This window comes from Microtus ochrogaster, chromosome 26, assembly GCF_000317375.1.
Source record: "Microtus ochrogaster isolate Prairie Vole_2 chromosome 26, MicOch1.0, whole genome shotgun sequence".
Lineage (NCBI taxonomy): Eukaryota > Metazoa > Chordata > Mammalia > Rodentia > Cricetidae > Microtus > Microtus ochrogaster.
Window position 1 is genome coordinate 4,639,804 of NC_022025.1, and position 20,617 is coordinate 4,660,420.

The 20,617-nt window shown below is 42.8% G+C and overlaps 2 protein-coding genes across 7 annotated transcripts in view; one reads left to right on the top strand and one right to left on the bottom strand.

Moving 5' to 3' along the window:
* Abcb4 (ATP binding cassette subfamily B member 4) overlaps positions 1 to 6,456 on the top strand; it is a 56,272-nt gene extending 49,816 nt beyond the window's left edge. The window contains exons 26-28 of the mRNA XM_005358315.3: positions 1,222 to 1,428; positions 5,465 to 5,611; positions 6,126 to 6,456. Of these exons, the coding sequence (XP_005358372.1) occupies positions 1,222 to 1,428; positions 5,465 to 5,611; positions 6,126 to 6,332 (561 nt within the window). The 3' untranslated portion in view covers positions 6,333 to 6,456. The remainder of the gene's footprint in view (positions 1 to 1,221; positions 1,429 to 5,464; positions 5,612 to 6,125) is intronic.
* A 3,674-nt stretch (positions 6,457 to 10,130) lies between these two features.
* Positions 10,131 to 20,617, bottom strand: part of Crot (carnitine O-octanoyltransferase) — a 38,937-nt gene continuing 28,450 nt past the window's right edge. For all 6 annotated transcript variants that reach the window (XM_005358316.3, XM_013350452.2, XM_013350451.2 and 3 more), the window contains 6 exons: positions 20,332 to 20,462; positions 17,788 to 17,911; positions 16,934 to 17,012; positions 16,759 to 16,852; positions 16,540 to 16,659; positions 10,131 to 11,084 (listed from right to left, as the gene is read on the bottom strand). In XM_005358316.3, coding sequence (XP_005358373.1) covers positions 10,964 to 11,084; positions 16,540 to 16,659; positions 16,759 to 16,852; positions 16,934 to 17,012; positions 17,788 to 17,911; positions 20,332 to 20,462 — 669 coding nt within the window. In that variant the 3' untranslated portion in view covers positions 10,131 to 10,963. The remainder of the gene's footprint in view (positions 11,085 to 16,539; positions 16,660 to 16,758; positions 16,853 to 16,933; positions 17,013 to 17,787; positions 17,912 to 20,331; positions 20,463 to 20,617) is intronic.

Sequence of the window (20,617 nt, forward strand, 5' to 3'; positions counted from 1 at the left end):
CACTAGGTAAAGTTGTCTCTAACTGATATAGTGTAGACGTTAGCAGTGGACGATGACTCACTAGGTAAAGTTGTCTCTAACTGATATAGTGTAGACATTAGCAGTGGACCATGGCTCACTAGGTAAAGTCTGTCTCTAACTGATATAGTGTAGACGTTAGCAGTGAACTATGACTCACTAGGTAGTCTTGCTGTTCAAGCATGAGGACTTAGACTCAACCTCCAGAACTTACCTCACACCCAGAAGTACTTGGCCAACACAAAACAGATTTCATGTTCTTTGGTTTTTGTGTGTGTGTGTGTGTGTGTGTGTGTGTGTGTGTGTGTGTATGCACTTTTTGTTTTGTTTTGTCTCACTGGGAGTTTTGATCCTCGTTTTCTGTTTGTTTTTAGAGAGAGATGACACACTTGCGTGCAAGTAAGGTTGGGTAGTTAGGGAGATGGACTGGCTGGGAGGAGTTGGGGAAGGGAAAGAATATGATCCAAATATATGCAAGAAACTTAATAAAATAATAAATTAAAAAAGTCTGGCATAGAGGTGTTTGTCTGAAATCCCCCACTAGGGAGGCAGGGAGGGGCAGAGCTCTGAAGCTAACTGGCCAGCTAGTCTAGCCACATTCAGGAGCTCCAGGTTCAGTGAGGGACCCTGGCTCAAAAACTAAGGTGAAAAATTGTTGAAGAAGATACCCAACATCAACTTCTAGGTCGTGCATGTGCAAACAAATGCATGTGTGTACACCACACGATCATTTCCATGCACACACATACACACAAATAGGAGGGATGTTTAAGACTGCTGCTTTCACAGAATAAAAGGGACCAACTTCCAGAATCTAGGGCTGTATTACTAATCCACTCCTCTTTTTCTAGGGCCACAAGGGAGTCATACTGAAGGAGTAAGGTCAATAGGGGCAGGAGAGCTAGTGTCAGATTTTGACACAGACTTCCTAAAGGCACCTGGCACAGAGATAGATGCCTGATGAGGGCACAGAGAGACGAAAGACAAGGTTACACGTGTTTCATTTTCCCTTCTAGAGCACAGCAAAAGAGGCTTGCCGTAAGAGTCACTCTGCTAGCCATGATGTCCTTCGGGATGTTGACATCAGACATGAGACTTGGCTTGTGCACAGTGCAAGAGCCTACCCGATCCAGTCACTTCTTGTTTAGGATTGCTTCTCTTTTCTTTGAAGACTCTAATGGTTTGTGGATTTCTGTTTTTTAGCTTCTAGATGGTCAAGAAGCAAAGAAACTCAATGTCCAGTGGCTCCGAGCCCAACTGGGCATTGTGTCCCAGGAGCCCATCCTATTTGACTGCAGCATCGCCGAGAACATCGCCTATGGAGACAACAGCCGGGTCGTGTCCCAGGATGAGATCGTGAGGGCGGCCAAGGAGGCCAACATCCACCCCTTCATCGAGACGCTGCCCCAAGTGAGTTAACTCAGAACTTCTTAGCTAAAATCAAGGCAGGCTCCTTTTTATCCCGGAAGCAATCCCCAAGGTTCTTCCAGTAGTCGTGTCAGGAATGGGCTGATGTGTCAACATGGTGGCTTTGGGGACAGCACTGACGTGGGTGTTCCACCACCCTCATGTAGTAAGAAACCAACAAGGTAAGATTCAGTTCGGAGAGCTCTACACCAGTTCTCACATCTGGACCACAAGTCAACTAGGGTTTGGTGTCGTTCATGTGCTACTTCCCCAGCCCCAAATTTAAGCTTTTGATTTTGAGATCCTATAGATGCACATACAGTGGCATGAGATACAGAGATACCTGCATAGCATGATAAATAAAACCCCAGAGGCAGATATTGGGGTTTAAGCAGAAGATCAGAAAAACAAAACAACCAAACCTCTGGAAAAGCCTAACCTCTCCCAAGGTGGGCACCTCCAGACTGAGCCCTGAGCCATTATCTCCTCCCGTCTTATAGTCACCTTTAGTGCTAGGATTAAAGGCATGTGTGTGCGTGCGTGTGTGTGCGCGCGTGAGTGCATGTGTGTATGTGTGTGCTTGTGTGTATGTGTATGTATGCATGTGCCTGTGTGCGCATGTGCGTGTGTGTGGATGTGTGCATGCGTGTGGATGTGTGCGTGTGCACACGAGCAGTGGCAGTACGGATTTTGTAACGCTACAGTGCAGGTGCACACTCTTGTACTGACACTGCAGACAACAGCATTTCTGACACATGAAGGTCCCTCGCACGGCCATCTTTCCATTCATAGTGCACTCCCCTACTTCAGTCCCCACAGTTCTGCAAATACTAATCTGTCCTCAGTTCGCACCGCTTTCCACGGTTAGGATCTTATAATCACACAGTGTGTAAACTCGTGGGGCAGCTCTCACTCAGCACCTATCTGAAGCATCCATCTGCGCCCTGTGATTTGCTGAGTGGCCTTTCATGCCTGGCTGGACCACAGGTTTACCTTTCTCCCGAAGAAACTTACCACGCTTCATCTAAATGTGAGGCTATAAATTCCTGAGTCTTGATGGTTTATGTGAACCTAGGGTCTAGTATTTCTGGATTACAGCAGTGCAATTGTTGACACATCTCATAATTGCATGCTTGGTTTGTAAAGCAAGACACCAAGCAGTTTTCTGTAACTGCCATTCCAGCCCTCCCAGCAAGGGATGAGGGATACAGGTTCTAAAGACTTGCCAGCACTTACTGGGGATATGAGACTTTTTAAACTTTGTGTATATTGTTTGTGGACTTCGCGTCCTGCATCCCAGTCTCACTCATCTCCCCATCCCCCTCCCTTCCAACCTCTGCCCTTGCATCCTCCCTTCCCCAAAAAACTCCAACAAAACTTAGGAGTAAAAACAAAAACAAATACTCGAAAAAATTAAAATCTCAGTGTGGAAGCTGCAGTGTGGCCGAGTGAGTCACACAGTACACCCCTAGTCCTTTGGCATCTTTACTTGTATTTATTGCAATGAGTCATCGGTCTGGTTTGAGGCCTCTGGCTTCTGCTACACCCTCAGTACTGGGCCCTCACTGGGACTCCTCTTGGGTATCCTGGGGTTGCCCTGTGTCACGGAGATCCTGTAGCTTTGGATCTGCAGGTCCCTTCACATGCCCCAGAGGCTCACAGATGAGGTGGATGTTGGGGTGGGCTACCTCACAGTCCTGGTTCTGGGCCCAGGGAGTTGGGTTGCTCAGTCTGTCAGCTTCCCTTCATGGTCACCAGCAGAGAAGCTCTTCGGCACTGTTGAAATAAGAGTCCCCAGCACCCTGCCGCCCACATGGCTAGCTTAGCTTATGCCCTGAAATAATTACACGGAAACTGTATTCTTTTAAACACCGCTTGGCCCATTACATCTAGCCTTTTCTCGGCTAACTCTCACACCTGGACTAGCCCATTTCTAATATCCATGTAGCTCACGAGCTGGCTTACCAGGAATGATCTTAACCTGTGTCTGCCTGGAGTGGGAGAATCATGGTGACTCTGTGATTCAGCTTCTTTCTCCCAGCCTTCTGTTCTGTTTACTCCACCTACCTAAGGGTTGGCCTATCAAGGGGCCTAGGCAGTTTCTTTATTCCTTAACCAATGAAATCAACAGATTGATATATGACACTCCCACATCACGGCACCGCCCTGGTTAGCTCGCCAGTGCAGCAGACGGCAAGGAGCACGGCCGGTTCTCTTGCTCACCTGCACCTACACTATCAGGCCAGCTCTACGGTTTTGGCCAGGTTAGAGGCAGGGCTGCTCCCTGGACTGCTGGACCAAGTGATGGGGGCAGGGCTACCCTTCCTTTCTCAGGCCCCCCAAACTGGCTCCCCGGCTGTCACAGGTTGCAAGGGAGGGGGAGAGCATAGTTCCCTTACCTTTGCCATCCTGTGGCGTACAAGGGAGAGAGCAGGAGTGAACCACAGGCCTGGTTTACCCCTGTGTCCCCACCAACAGCGTCAGCTCTAGTGTGCTGCCCAGGCGTGGTGCTACGCCCACTCTTCTGGGTGCTCCAGCTGGTGAGGGGACCCGAGATTTTTATTTGCAGCCATTTGATAGAATGTAAGATATGTCCCAGTAGATTTGTGTTTATCAAAGGAAAAGTGAGGCTTCTTATCATTAATACATACCTGCAGCTATATAACCACTTCGGCAAAACATCTCTTCAAAATTTCTAATTATTCTTATGGTTGAGCTTTGAGTATTTAATTTATTCTAATTAATTTTATATATGTGCTTTCTAGACACTTTCCTCAGCCTGTGATTTGGTTTTCTATTATTTAAAACAGATGCCTTACAGAACAGATCTTTTTGCTTATCTATCTAAGTCTTCCCCCTACATACACGCCCCAGCCCCGTCCACTCCTCTTCCACTGTTTCTCTTCAGATACCGGTGGGCATCCCATGAATATCAGCAATTCATGGGATACCAAGCCGTAGTGAGACTGGGTTCCTCCTCTACAGAACAGAATTTCTAATTGTAGTGAGGTCGGATTTATGTTCCTTTCATGCGTCTCCCTTCTGATGTCAAATCTGTGACATCCCTGCACATCCCTGTCTGGAAGATGCTTCCGTCTTTAGAGACTCTAGCTGCTGTAACTCTCGCCTTCTGCATGTGGTCCATTCTGTTACACATTGCTTGCAGCATATATATGCATGGCAAGATAATGCCCAGTAGGGTGATGCTACTGATGCAATTAGCTTTATGAATTAATCCAGAACTCAAGGGCCAACTGCAGGAGAACTTTATTTGTTCCATTGCATTCTTCTGGGAATTACAAGTGAATCACACAAAGGACTTGAAAACTCCTTGGGATGACCTCCTTACAACCTTTGTGCCTAGACTCTGACCTCAGACAAGCAGTGGTGACTGGGAGTAGGAAAAATCTAAACCTTCACCTTTTAATCTGATGTTGGACCTCGGGGGACGAATTTGCATGCTGTGCATCACCCTGAGCTTTGCAAAGATGCCAACCCAATATGTACCTGTCCCCTGTGCTCTCCCCAGCCGAGAGCTTTCCTAAAGCCAGCCCCTGCACTAAGCAAATATTTCTCTCCTCTATTTCACTCCTCTTTTTTTAAAAGTCTTTCTTCCATCTGATCCCCCATTCTCTTTTATATTGTGTAATATAAGTCTTAATAAACCTTTAAATAAATATTATTAAACTATTAAAAGAGAATGAACTAGTTTATACATGGGTCTTATAGGTACTTCAAATTGTAAAAAAGAAAAAAATCCTTTATAAGTCTAAGCTATGATTCCTCTGAAGTCATATAAAATGATACTAATGTGAATGGCAAAAATTTAAAATATCTCAAATTCCTGCGAAAGAATACTATTGGAAACTAAAGACACTGTGTTCTAGTTAAGTTTTGAAGGCAAACATTCCCTGGAGCTGAAGATGTATTGTTAAAAACACAAATATCTTACTACAGAAATGCCTACTGATTTTCAGTTTTCCTTTGTAAAAAGAGCTGACTTAAAACTGCATTGCGTTTACTGATGACTAACTTGCAGAAATACGAAACGAGAGTAGGAGACAAGGGGACTCAGCTCTCAGGAGGCCAGAAGCAGAGGATCGCTATTGCTCGAGCCCTCATCAGACAGCCTCGGGTCCTGCTGCTGGATGAAGCCACGTCGGCTCTGGACACTGAGAGTGAAAAGGTCTGCCTCTGCCTGTCTGTCCCACTAACCTATGAAAAGGAGAATGAGAAAAGCAGACACAGAGAAAGCAAGCACTAGATAGAGATACAATTGTTTTAAAGTAATAGAATATATGATTCCATTTTTTTCTAACAAAGTACATATATTTCCTAAACATAAAGCAGGCATTCAAAAGGAGACATAACAGTTTTGGTACATTAGCTGTAATGAAAAACTCAAAAGGACTAAAATAAAAAAGGAGCTAGATAAGTTGATATGGCAATGAGTTAGAAAGTCTAAATACTTGCCAGGGTCATTTGCATCATAGAAGCCTGTTTCTGTTATGATTGCAAAGTAAAACATAACAATGTAGATTACACTGACAGCTATGTAAAATGCATACATAAAGCCATGTTCGAAGAGAAGGGGATTATGGGAGTTGATGTTATTAGGATGGGGGAGCTGTAAATGTCATAGGACAGTCATGCCTGCTGCTGCGGTTCTCAGTACACAGCTCCTCTTGGGCTTTCCACAGGTGGTCCAGGAAGCCCTGGACAAAGCCAGGGAAGGCCGCACCTGCATTGTAATCGCTCACCGCCTGTCCACCATCCAGAATGCCGACTTGATCGTGGTGATTCAGAACGGCAAGGTCAAGGAACAGGGCACCCACCAGCAGCTGCTGGCACAGAAAGGCATCTATTTCTCAATGGTCAATATTCAGGCTGGTGCCCAGAACTTATGAACTCTTGTTACAGTGTATTTTTAAAATAAATCCAAAATGTTTTACACTTATGACGTGTAAAAGAAGTTTCTCATTGAAGCTACAAAGTAAAGATCTACTTTATTCCACACGAGTTTAAAGCACCCGAGGCTGGCGATCTCGAAGGGACACCTGCCTTGACAAGAGTGACGTCTACCAACTACAGTGTGGCTCTTTCTCCCCGAGCCATCAGCACCACCCAGGGAGACCTGCAGCAAAGCTCAGGCACGTGAGTAAGAAGGATTAATAGAAACCCCAAACTAGGAGAAAGTTCCCATGGTTCCGAATAGGTAGGTGTGTGACGAGGTGACTCGGGAACAGGTTTCTGAGAACAAAGGAAAGTTAAATTTACCCTCTGAATTATTCCACTGCGGAATAGGAGGTGTTGCTTGTTGTGGCCATATTGAACACTCATTTTTATCAACACGTTCCATCCTACATATTAACGAGGTTCCGTGTGGTATTGCTCTACATGGAATACGCATGAGAAGATCCAACCACCGGTTCCCATTCCTTCACAAACCCATCCCAGTGAGTAGTAATCACTACTCTACATGCAAGAGTCAGGTTTAGCATCACAGGAGTGAGGATGTGTAGCACTCTTCTTTCTGTCCTGCTTATTTCACTTAAAAAACACCCATTTCATCCATTTTGCTGAAAACTATGACCTCATTTGCTGGCTTTGTAACGGCGTAAATGAATGCAAACAGATTGTAAAATATATACACAGCTTTAATGGGGAAATTAGACTTACAGTACCATGGTTCCCGCGGAGAACAGGAAGCAGGAGGGTCGGCTGCGCGCACGCCCGGCAGATTTATAGGTAAACATTCGCCAGAGGCGGACATACCCCCTAAGGCTGGACTTAACCCTACATGGCTTTTTTTTTTCTTGTGCTACTAGAGATCAGACTTAGGGTAGACATACATTCTTAATGTGTAGCTTAGATTTCTTTCATCCTTATGACTAAATAATATATTAAATATAGCAATTTCTTTATGCATTTTTCTATTGACAGAAATCATTGTAGATTGACTGTACACCTTAGCTGTTACGAATACTCCTGAATGAAACATGGTCATTTGGGGATATATTTTGTATGCTGCCTCATTTTCTTTTCTGTTTTTTTTCCAGTCATGTTTGGTTCTATACCAGGTCTCTGGGCTATCAAGTCTCTGGGTCCTGAACTTCCAGGCAGTGTCAGTGAAGAGCTCCCTTTTTGTATAGGTCTCAAGCGGGATCCAGTCATTAGTTGGCCACTGTTAAAATTTCTGTGCCATCTTTACCCCAGCACACCTTGTAGGCAGGACAGAAACTACCATGTTTAATTTCCAAAGTGGCTGCACATGTTTGCACTCTCACCAGCAATGGAGGAGTGTTCCCTTTGCTCCACACCCTCAGCAACTTGTGTTTTCTGGGAGGTGTAAAGTGGAATCTCACTGTCACTTTGATTTGCATTTCCCAGATGTTTAAGGTTGTTGAACATTTCTTTCAATGCTTCTTGGCCATTTGAGATTTCTTTGTTGAGAATTCTCCATTAAGATTTGATTATTTGGTTAAGGGGTTTGTGGTTGGGTTGGTGTTCTAATCCCTCCACTAGAAGTCTTGCCTGGTTATAGGAGATGGCTGGCTCAGGTTCCATATCTCCCATTACTAGAAGTCTTAGCTAGGGTCAGCTTCATAGATTCCTGAGAATCTATGGCTCTAGTTTCCGTTGCATTAGGTTTCTATCTTGACCCAGAAATGGCCCCATTTCAGTTGTCTGTCCCAGTACTCTCTCCCCAGATCCTCCTTATACCTGATCCTTCCTGTTTCCATCTCCACCCTCCCCATCCAGACACCCCCTCATTCACGAGCAATGTCTACTCTTTTCTCTTCATGGTGAGGGTCATGTGTGCCCTCTTGAGTTCTCATTGTTACTTAGCTTCCCTGGGCCTGTGGATTGTAGAACAGTTATCCTCCTTTATGGCTAATATTCACTTACAAGTGATTACATACGATGCTTGTCTTTTTGACTCTGGGTTTCACACTCAGGATGATCTTTTCTAGTTCTACACACTTGCCAGCAAATTTCATCATGTTATTAACAGTTGAGTAATGCTCCATTGTATAAACATTCTCCGGTTGAAGGACACCTAGGTTATTTCCAATTTGTGGAATATTATGAATATAGCTATTATGGACATAGTTGAGCAAGTGGCCTGGTAGTACAGTAGAGCATACTTCGGGTATATGCCTAGGAGTGGTGTATCTAGGTCTTGAAGTAGTTCGATTCCCAATTTTCTGAGAAACTACCATGTTTAATTTCCAAAGTGGCTGCACATGTTTGCACTCTCACCAGCAATGGAGGAGTGTTCCCTTTGCTCCACACCCTCAGCAACACGAGCTATCACTTGTGTTTTCTGGGAGGTGTAAAGTGGAATCTCACTGTCACTTTGATTTGCATTTCCCAGATGTTTAAGGTTGTTGAACATTTCTTTCAATGCTTCTTGGCCATTTGAGATTTCTTTGTTGAGAATTCTCCATTAAGATTTGATTATTTGGTTTTTTTTTTTTTTGATGTCTAGTTCCTTAAATTCTTCATATATTTTGGATATGAGCATTCTGTCCAATTTGGGGTGGGTGAAGATCTTTTCAAATTCTGTAGGCTGCCATTTTGTGCTCTTGATGGTGTTTTTGAAGTTTTCAGTTTCATGAGGTCCTATTTATTGATTGTTGATCTCAGTACCTGTGTAACAGTCTCCTATTCAGAAATTGCCTTTCTATGTCAATGTGTTCAAGGCTGTTCCTCACTCTCTTTTCTATCAGGTTCAGTGTATCTGGTTTTATGTTGAGGTCATTGATCCATTTGAGTTTAGTTTTGTGCAGGTGATAACTATGAATCTATTTGCATCTAGTTTGACCAGCACCATTTGTTGAAGAGGCTGCCATTATTTTACCTTCCTCAGTGTTTTCTGGTTTCTTAAAAAAAAAAATCAGGTGTCCATAGGTGTGTGTATTTATGCTTGTATCTTCAATTCAATTCCATTATTCAATGTGTCTGATTTTGTAAGCCACCATGTGGTTGCTGGGAATTGAACTCAGGACCTTTGGAAGAGCAGGCAATGCTCTTAACCTCTGAGCCATCTCTCCAGCCCAATGTGTCTGATTTTGTTTCTTTGTGCCAATACCATGTTTTTGTATTACATGGTTTGGTACAAAATCTCTGTAGTACAACTTGAAATTGGAGATGGTGATACCTCCAGCATTTATTATTCAGGATTGTTTTAGGTATTCTGTTGTGTGTGTGTGTGTGTGTGTGTGTGTTTCCACACGAACCTGAAATTTGTCCTTTCAAAATCTGTAAAACTTGTGTTGGGATTTTAATAGAGATTGTAATTAATATGACATCCATTTTTTACTATATTCTTCATACCGATTCATGAGCATTCTGTCTTCTAATATCTTCTTCAATGTCTTGAAAATTTTATCACACATATCTTTCATCTTCTTGGTTAGAATCACTCAAAGATATTTTATATTATTTGAGGCTATTACGAAAGGTGCTGTCTTTCCGATTTCTTTCTCAGTCCATTTGTCATTTGTATATAGGAGGGCTATTAATTTTTGTGAATTAATATTGTATCCAGCCATTTTGCTAAAAGTGTTTATCAAACACAAAGTGTAGCTGTTTCCTGATGGAATTTTAAGTGACACTTATGCATAATATCATATTATTTGGGTCCTCTGGAAGAAGAGTCAGTGCTCTTAATCTCTGAGCCATATTTCCAGCCCAGACACTAAATTTTTAAATGGTTTATTATACAATATTTAACTGATATCAGAAAATGCCAAGAAGGAGAACAGGAATCACTCTTCTCAAACATAAGCTGAAAAGCTATAGGATTCTGGATACTTTATTCTTTGAGAATTATAAACCACACAACTGAACAGCAATGGGAAACAACTGTAAAGTCCTGAGAATATTCAACATTTAACCCTTTCAAAGTCACTAGCTCTAACAACTGGGTTTAAATGGAAGTGCCTTCATTCTGTATTCATAAAATGAATTACAATATATCATATAGGTTTTGCTAGGATTTTTTCTTGTGTTAATGTAAATATTTCTATTATACTTGAAACTTTTGTCTATTCAAAGGAGCTATTTTAGATCACTATTGAAATGTAGTGGTTTTCTCATGAACCCTAATTGGCTTGTATCCCTGTGCTGGGTATAGAAGGCACTGACTTCGTGGACATTAGCAACTAACCATGTGCTTCATATAACCTCTGGCAATTAGAAAATATTAAAGTGCTTGGAAAGTAGTCTACAATTATGTTCACAGGGGACAACTGCCATCTATACATGTGTCAACAAAGATATTTTAAAATCAGAGTAGGGTCTGCATTGTTGAGGCTCCTGTTAAACATTGCATAGTCCTATAGTCACTATGTCTGACTGTGCATTGCTGCTGCAACACAGGAAGCTTGAAGATGTTTCTACATTCTAAGGTAGAATAAATCTAGAGAGTACAACCTACTATCACCACAGTTAACAAATCTCCTTCAAGTCAACATTCCTCCCATTCCAGCTACTCTCTGTACCGAGTTGATCTGTGTGTGTCTCTGAGTTTCTAAAGATGAGAGGTATTCATCAGCTGTATCATGTCATGGAAAGCATGAAAAGTCATCTGAACTAGCTTTTCCGAATCAGTCTCCGGACATGACCTCCAGGCCGAACACGCCACCACAAACCTGTGAAATACAATACATGAATGGTTATGCCATAGCGTCTAAGTTGTTAGATGTTTCATCTGGCTGCTCACACATAAAATAGGAATTCATGATGATGTTAGGTATATGTAACCTGGTACAGCTGAAGACAGAGGCACAGTTACACACACTTACACAATGCTATGGACCACAAGCAACCTCTGGAGCAGGAGATTATGTTTAAATACAACCAACCAATCAACTAAACAACAACAACCAACCAACCAACCACCCACCCACCCGCCCAACCACCAACTATCCATCCACCTACCCACCCACCAACCAACCAATCAACCAAAGAAGCAAACAAAACCCCAAAAGAACTTTAAAAGAACATAGAAGTTGCAACCAGAATGGGCTGTAGTGTGAGCTCATGTGATTCTTTGTATTAAAATCTGACCTGTATAGCACTTGACAAGTATTTTTAAAATGAGAGAAAAAAAATATCTTTTCTCTATTTCTACAAAAGCAAGAGGGGTCTCTTAAGACAAGTCTTGCCTTCTACCATCTCCTACTAGATCCCAATGGTACAATTCTGGATCTGGAAGTGAGAAAAAAGGGGCTCTTGGGAGTTGGAGTAAACAGGAGAGAAACTGGCTTCTGTAAGACTCCCAACAGAACATGTGCCTCCTACCCTTTGTAGACTAACCTTGCAAAGCATTTAGGAAGTTTGTGGACAAAGCTCAAAGCCAAAGAGCAGGGTAAAGACTCTGGCCAGCCATGCCTTCTTCACATCACTGGAAATGATGGCAAAGCACATCTTCAACATGGGCGTTAGCTCAAGCAAAACGAAAGGAAAGCCTGCTCTGCCCCTCTGCTCTAGTGATGGAACTGTTTTGGGCAATGTTAGAGAGCCTGAGGCCTCTTGTATGCTAGGAAGTTACGCTACTGTTCAGTTACACCCTCAGACAGAAACTGGCTTTGTGTACTTTTAGCAAATACTAAAACACACAAGAGAATCCTGAAATTGTACCTTGAGTATAATGATTCAAGGGTAGTATGAGTCATTTTACAGTCATACTGTGAATAAAATTCTCAGATATTTAGTAATATCAAAATGTTCCTAAGATCCAGGGGTCTGCCTGATGCCATTCTGCTCAGTAGGGTGTCAGCCATCCACAGGCTGGTCTGGGTCCTCAAGGCCTGGCTGATGGGAAGACATCTACAACCCACCTGACGCCATTCACGTCAGGCTGAATAACCACCCACAGACCAGTCTCACGGCCTGGGTCCACTCCTTGCCACAAGGTGGGAGCCATTATGATGAGCAAATGTGTGGTGGAGAAATGGGAGAGAGAGAGAGAAGCAGAATGAAGAGTAGAGATGGTGAGAGAGTAGGTTGATGTGGCTGGTCTGGTTGCCACCTAAGGCCATGGTAACATATGAACCCTGGGTGCTGCCAAATGTCCATGGTCCTACCACAGCTGGGGTACATGGCCCATGTTGCCAACAAAGACCACATGGAAGCCCAGGGTCTAGGCGACAGCCTGTGATCTTGTTGAAATCTGAGAACCACGCTGCAGCTGGGACCATGCCAATCTGGGTGGCCTGCTGCCACCTGGGGCCATGGTGTTGTCTGGGCCAATGGCCCTACAGCAGCCAGGGTCTGAGTTGACATCCAAGGCTCCTTCTGGTCAACCATCTGAGACCACACTGGTGTCTGAGGGCCAAACTGCAGCTGGGGCCACACAGACCTGAGTGGCTTGTGCTGCTACCCACTGCCATGGTGACATCTGGGCCAGAGCTGTAGAGGAGGCCGTGTCTGGGTGCACAGCCTTACTGCAGTCATGGCTTGTTACCACTGAAGGCCTTGCAGACGCCAGAGATCTGAGCTGCCACCTGGGCCCGTGCTGGTGTCTGAGAGTCATGTTGTCACTGGGGTCACATTGATCTGAGTGGCCTGTGCCGCCAATGGGGCAATGGTGATATCTAGGCCCTGCTGCTGCTGCTGAGAACCATGACTGGGCATATGGTCCTGCTGCAGCTAGGGTCTGTGTTATGTCTAAGGCCCACCCACAGAACCAGGAGTGATGGAATGGGTGCCATACTGTGCCAACCCTGCCCTTCGCTAGCCCTGGGAGGACTGGCCCTGCTCCTCGCTGGACATTGCAGCAAGAAGGCTGGCCCCAACCAACACAGACTAGATGGGCCACCCCCAGCACATGACAGAACTGACCCTGATGGCACAAGCATAGCAGAGCTGGCTCCGCCCTTGCCTAAGGTGAGCAGCCCCATGGCTTGGACTGACCAGTTCAGCTACCACCCAGGTCTACATCCTGGGCCTTGGGTTGGCCCACCCTAACATCTACCCCATCTCTATCCTACTGGAGCTCATGTAGGAACTGGTCCTGTGGAACAGTAACTGTAGGATCTCCACGACTCAGGGCAGCTGCAGAGTTGTTTTGGTGACAGTCCAGTGAGGATGGCATACCAAAAACCTGAGGCTTTGAACCAGACCAATGAATAAAGCTGATTGGACAAAAGGGTATACCATGTGACATATGCAGCTCCTGTGAAGAGATGTTGGAAAGGCAGGAAAGATGGAGGAACAAAGATGTTTTGTTTGTTTTTAATTTTCTCTCTTTTAAATTTCTTTTTTGGGGAGCACTGTAAGGGTGAGGGACTGGGAGATGAGTGAAATTGGGGTACACGATGTAAAATTCCCAAAGAATCAATAAAGAAATTATATTTAAAAAGAAATAAAAAATGTTTCTAGGAGTAACTATTTGTATTTAAAATTTTACTTTTTTAAAAATTATATTTCTAAATTATAGAAACAGCCTTTTGTACTTAGACAACTCACAAAGCATAAATGACAATAATGATGAAAAAAGTCTTTCTACTAAGTAAAAAATTGGAAGTTATATTACTTTTGTCAAACCTATAGTTGGAAATTATATGATGAAATGACAAAGGGTATATAATACCTATGCTAATTTGTAATGGTGGGAAAACAAAGTAGAAAAGTATTAACAAATCTCATGGGAAGATTGAAAATTATTCCTTAGTACATGAGTAAGTCCTTCATAAAAAGGCTAAATTATTCAAATTTAAAATAGCTCAAAGCATAGTAAATGGCAATGGGAACTGTTTGAAATTACTAAAAACAAAGTAAAAAATGATGCAAAATAATGATTTAGATTATTAAACACGATACACATCTTTAATAACAGAAGTATTATCTAATGATTATGTGCAATGAAATAGGAATGTTAAGTAACTTTGTTTTGATACTTTGTATCTTTTTTTCAATGGAAATGTACATTTAAAGAAAAGTGCTATGTCAAAGTACTTTAAATCATACAATCTTCAAATTTAAAAATGAAAACAATTTTGACACAATCCCTAAGTATTTCATTAGAGAAAGTAGAGCCATTTTATATGATGATGGAAGGCCTCTCAGGAGGGGTCTCTGAGTAAACACTTATGTGAATTAAGGAGGGGGGTTATTCCTCTATATCTCAAGAAAAAGGAAACACGGTAGAAGTGCACTTGCCTTGAGGATGGGGCTCATGGAACATTCAAGGACTAAGCTAGTGTGACTGGAGTAGGGTGAGCCAGTATGTGTGTCATAGAATACAGCCACAAAGACAACCAAGAGCAGGACCACATACATGTCTCAATGCAGGACTTTGGATTTTACTGTGAGCGAAATGGGAACAAAGTTGTGAAGGATGACATGGCCTGAGTTTCTCCACCATGTGGGTTGCAGAGTCATAAGGCTTAGAAGCATGAACCTTTAACCTTTAATCTCTGAGCCATCTTGCTATCCTTGATTCATATTCTTAGAAGGCCCACCAGAGCATCAGTGTACAGAATGGTTGATAGGGTAGGATGTGTAAGATAAAAAGGATGGTGGCTTAGGAGACGTCTCCACATTCTAGAAAGCAGTATCTTCTTGATACATACAACCGATCACTCCTCATCTTTAACATCTGAGTTCTGTTATTGCTCAGGGAGGGACCTGACCATGCTCTACAAAGCACTCCTCTCTACCAGTGAAGCAATCTGATGTGCTGGCAGGTCATTTCCTTCACAGTATTCACCATTAATTAACTAATCTATAAGTAGAAAATGAAGTCTTTAAGAAAGAGAATCTTATTTGTCTTTTGTCCTTTGTACCCAAAACAAAGGGCATACTGTTAGAGTCTACTAAACATTTCCTAAATGAGTGAATGGATATTCTCTCCAGGAACATTAAAAGTAGTTTTCTTAAAAAAATGAGATATTTTATTTATGTCTTAATAAATAAAGCATGCCTAAAGAAGGGCAAAACTAAGCCGCTGAGGTCAGGCAGTAGTGGCACACACCTTTAGTCCCAGGATTTGGGAGACAGAGGCAGATGGATCTCTGTGAGTTCAAGGCCACCCTGGGTTACACAAGATTAATGCTGAAACAAATCCAGGTGTTGGTGGCTCATACATTTAATCCCAGTTCTAAGGAGTCACACCTTTAATTCCAGCAATAGAGGGAATATAAGATGGGAGGAGAGGCTTAGTCTGCAGTCACCCAGCCTTGGTAGAAGTAAGACTTCTCTAGTGGCTGCTTTTCTTTTCTTGTTTTAGGGTTGAACCCCAATATCTGTCTTTGGGTTTTTATTAATCATGCTACATTTGGCACCCAACGTGGGCTCGAATCCATGACCCTGAGATTAAGAGTTACAGGCTCTACTGACTGAGCTAGCTGAGCCTGAACTCACGTCACTGGGTAGAACATAGAACCTATTATCTATCAGGAAATATGTTAAAATGCTTATTCATGCTCAATTATTATTTTGGTCCTCAAATTCTTTTGTGAAAAATATCAAGATCCATGTATAACTTGTTGTTTACATTTTAATCTGTACATTAATGTGCATAAACAATCCTATGGTGATATGCAATCCAGGGTCTCAGAGGCCAAGAGTGACAAGTAATACTTGTGTAACTATGCACATACCATGCAAAAGGAAAGCAAATAATAAAATTCTCTGAAGAGAATGTATGAAACTGAACCACTAGAAATTGAAATACTAATGTCCTTTATACTATTTCTGAGTTTTCTGCATCCAGCCTGACGTACCCAAGCCTGATTTCAGTCTGTACATGCAGATCCACACATATGGAAAGCCACATATATTTATAAATTTTGACTTGTCAAAGTAATATCTTGCACAGGTCAGATATGTTTTTAAAATGTACAGGTTTCACAGATGATATGGTTACTATAATATCCTGAAATATCATTCTGCATAAAAGCCCCCAGAGAGTGATTTTAAAAGGATCTCAAAAGCAGAGTGGAGAACTATCGACACATGTTGAATACCCAGGTGGTAAAGTGGCTAGTCCTCTAGCAAATGACAGGCAACACGAGTAAAACCATAGTGTAGACAAATACTAAAATCATAAAAGCATCAGAGCTCCCACTCTACCCGAAGAACAAAGGGGAGTGGGCTCACCTGTCGTCTCTGATATGGTAGAAAAACCCGTATCCATTGTGTACCATGGGAACCACAACTCCCTGGATTCGCATGTAACCAATCAGACTTGTTGAGAGAACGAAATTTCCGCCTCCTCCACTGTGTGGCACAAAGGAAAGATTAGAGGTAGGTGCTGCATTCCTTCTAACATCCAGGGAGAACCATATGATGTACACAATGGCCCACTGCCCAAGATACCTTCTGGAGAAAAGTGGATCCTCAAACAGCTCTGGGATAGGGAGACCTTCCTCTTTTGCTATGAGCAAGAGACCTAGTAGGTGACGGTCAAACCCTGCAATGACATCCCAAATGTAAGCCAAACAAAAAGCTTCCAGTAAAAGAATTTTCAAACAGAACAACTCATGCTAAGTACCTTTTCCATTTGAACAATCTTTCATCATCTTATTGTGCTTCGCAAAAGCTTGTAACATCTTTTGCTGCCGTTCAAGAAGCTGTGTCAAGAGCGAGAACAGTAATTTTGAATACAAATCCATAGATCAAATCAATAACATAACGGTATAACCCAAATAAGCAGCAGCAAAAGACAACTGATGTCGTCAAGCTAGAATCTGGACGAAGGGAAAAGAGATGCAGGTGTGATGCTCCCGTCCTTCCTTATTCCACTGCCTTTCTGTCCCCATAGAGCCTTGACTTTTTATTTTCTTCTTTTCTGAAATTGCAAAGAGCAGCGCTGAAAACTGCTTTGAGGCATTTGTAATATTAACAAACAAAAAGTGGAATTTTAAAACTAAAAATGTAACTTCTATGAAAATAACATAATTATGTCTCTTCAAATTAAAACAGGTAAAATTTCAAGTTAATAGGGAAAGAAACACATTGTTGTCTAAATACTTAAAATGATTCAAAATAAAACACGTGCAACCAGTTCTCGTCTTAGTGACTTTCAAGCAAAAACCAGACCTTCAGCTACATGAGGAGACGCCTTCTTCCAAAGGTCTTTGGAGAGTTCACACTGTACTGATGCTGGTCTAAATGGAGACCAACAGTGCTGAAAAACTCTGTACTGAAGACATCTGGCTTAGAAAATCACACACTGGGGTTCTTTTCAGATCTGCTGACTAGTGTTCCTGGCACACTTCAGTGGCAAATTAATACTTTGAAAACTTTAGGAAAAATGCCTTAATGTGTTTTAATGATCTAGGGGGGACAGAAGCAAAGAAGTCACTCCAAGGCCAATGCTGTGCATTTCTTCTTTCCAATACTCACACTGGTAGAGGGATCCTGCATGGACTGGCACCAGCTGACTGCCTCGGCTGTACACGAGCGCACAGTCTCTGTCCGGCCGTGGTAGAAGTATCTTGTCATAGCTGTTTCATAGCAGCAACCAGGGCTAGAATCAGTGTGCCATAAGGAAATGTTCTGATGTTAGTACAAATATAGTCACATACTAAGCAACTTTCAGATCAGACTAGGCCTACAAATCATTCCAGAATTGAGACTTTCCACAGAGGCTGTTTTCAAAACCAAAGAGCAAAAACCAGTTTGTTAGCAGGCTGTTTTCAAAGGCTCGGCTGCTTTTATGTTATATGAGGTACGCTTCATAGTCCGTGACAGGCATTCTCAAAGAATGCCAGTGGCCCACGCCTCTTGCTAGTCATGTTTTGGCACATTCTAAATGTGGGTTGGAGTTAGTGACTCCATTTAATGCAGAGACAATAGCAAAAGTCAAAGGCTTTCTTTACAAAGAGAGTTCTCCTTTTTACTTCCTTGCTCTGAAAAAAAGCCAATTACCACAGTGAGAACTGCCCTATGGAGTGGAGTAGGCAGTTAAAAACCGAACACGTTTCTCTAGACTGCACTTAGGGAGTAGCTGAGGTGATCTCAGAGACAGACCCTCCCTCAGGAGAACTGGCAGATGAAATGCACACGGTGCTGGAAATACTCTGACCACAAGAGCATGAGACATGCACCAGCCATACTGTGCTGTGCTTACTCACCTATGGGAACTACGCTACAACCAATACCTGAGCTCTAAATCAGTATGGTTTTCATACTTTATTACACAGAATGCAAACAGAGTTCTTGGCTGTTGAATGATGAGAATTGAGCTGCTTCCCCAACTGATGAATGACACACTCTTAGATACAAAGTGTTCTTATTTTGCTGAAGCAAAGTTAGTTATAGTGAATGAGGATCAAGTTAGTGAGAGTGGGAAGTCTGAATGATGATGCCACTGGGACTTTAATGGTGCAAAGTTAATATCTCTTTTTAAGAAGAGAGTGAGGGGAAGTTCAGCCCCCGGGTTTTAGTTTTTAAAAAGGCTGCTCAAGGCTTTGTAAATTTGTCAAGAAAACTAGGACTTAAAGGCCAAGATGTGGAGAGAAGATAAAAATGGTTTCTTAGACAAGTTGATTAATGCTGGTTCTTAAGATTCATGAACAGAAGGACTGGCGTGAATGAACAGGACATCACTGGTCAAGCACAGACACTGGACAGGGCTCTGGGCAGAATTACTAGCATTCAGGGCACGAGTCAGGAGGACTCTGGCCAAGACCACAAAAACAGGCTCATCCACTCATCTTAGTCGGTATGGAAAAGCATTTGACAAAAGTATTTACTCATTCACAACACACAATAGACCAGGGACAGGCCAGTGGCTCAACATTACAAGGGCTTCTGTGAAAACCCAGGTAACACAGGAAGAGAGAACATCTACTTCTCCACCTCCATCTGCCTCACGGCCCCATGAGAAAGGAAGGAAAGCGCCCACGCCGGAAAACAGCACTTGTTACAGATTGCTGACTTCATATTCAGTGTCCTCTACAGCACTGGGGGAACTTGATGTCCACCGGGGAAGGCATGAAATTGGACCCGGTCAGCTAATTCAGACATTAACTTCCTTGGAAGAACACACGCCCAGAAAGTGGGGGTGTTTCCAGATGACATGAACATTTGTATCAGTGAGCTATATGGATCAGAAAAAGTTGGTCCTCACCATGTGTATGGGCATCATCTAATCCACTGAGAGCCTGAATAGGAAAAAACAAATCAGAGGACAGGAAAAAAATCACCCCATGAGCTGGAGCATTCTCTTCCTCTCCTCAGACACTGGGGCTTCCAGTTCTTGGGGCTCAGCACTGGACCCTCAGACACCGGGGCTTCCAGACCTTGGCGCTCACTCAGCTCTGGATTGGGGCATAGACCTTGTTATTTGATCCACTTCTCAGAATCTAGGCTCACACTGAATCACAGCACCAGAGTGCATCATGGGACTGTAGGTCACTGCCTCTGTACGCCAATTTCCATCACAAGCTTCACCCTTTAAGACCCCCAAACCACATGGATATACACAGAACAGGTTGATTCTATGAAGAATTCAAACATAGACTCTTTCCTTACATGATAGATAAAATGATCTTAAACGGGCCACAGATCTACAGTAAGAACTAGCAGCTATAAAATCTTAGAAGGAGAAGGGAAAATCTTTACTGCTTTAGATTTGGTTGATTATTTCTCATCAATATGTAACTGTGGGGGTCAAAGGATACTGTGAAGAGAGAAAATGACATCCTACAGAACGGGGGCTAATGTCTGCAAGTCATTAGTGTGCACAAATTTCACAGGGTAAAGCTCTCCTAGAGAACGGATCCTTCAAAAGTACCAAACACTGGTGACAAAGAATGGAAAACCTGCACAACTGTCACGGGCTAGATGCTGATAAACTGATGGGACCCCCACAGAAAGAAAAGGTGAGAAAATCCACTGTGGAGTTAGAAGTCAAGATACGAAAACAGAGAAGCGAAGGTTTACCGTCCGTGGAGCCTGTAATAGGCGAGCTGAAGCGCAAGCTGAATGAAGGTGTCAGGGTGCAGCGCCTCCTTCTTGGTGAGCCTTTTGCCGAAAGCCGTGAAAGTGTATCCTGTGACCTGCAGATCAGATGCCTGGCAAAGGTGGACAGGGGCAGTGAGAGATCACCGGATGGGAGAGGTCAAAGAGGATCACATGATTATTTGCATTAATCACCAGACACAAAGAATTAAAGGTATTAAGGTTATAATTTTAAAATGTTTTTTTTCTTAATTTATTTATTTATTGA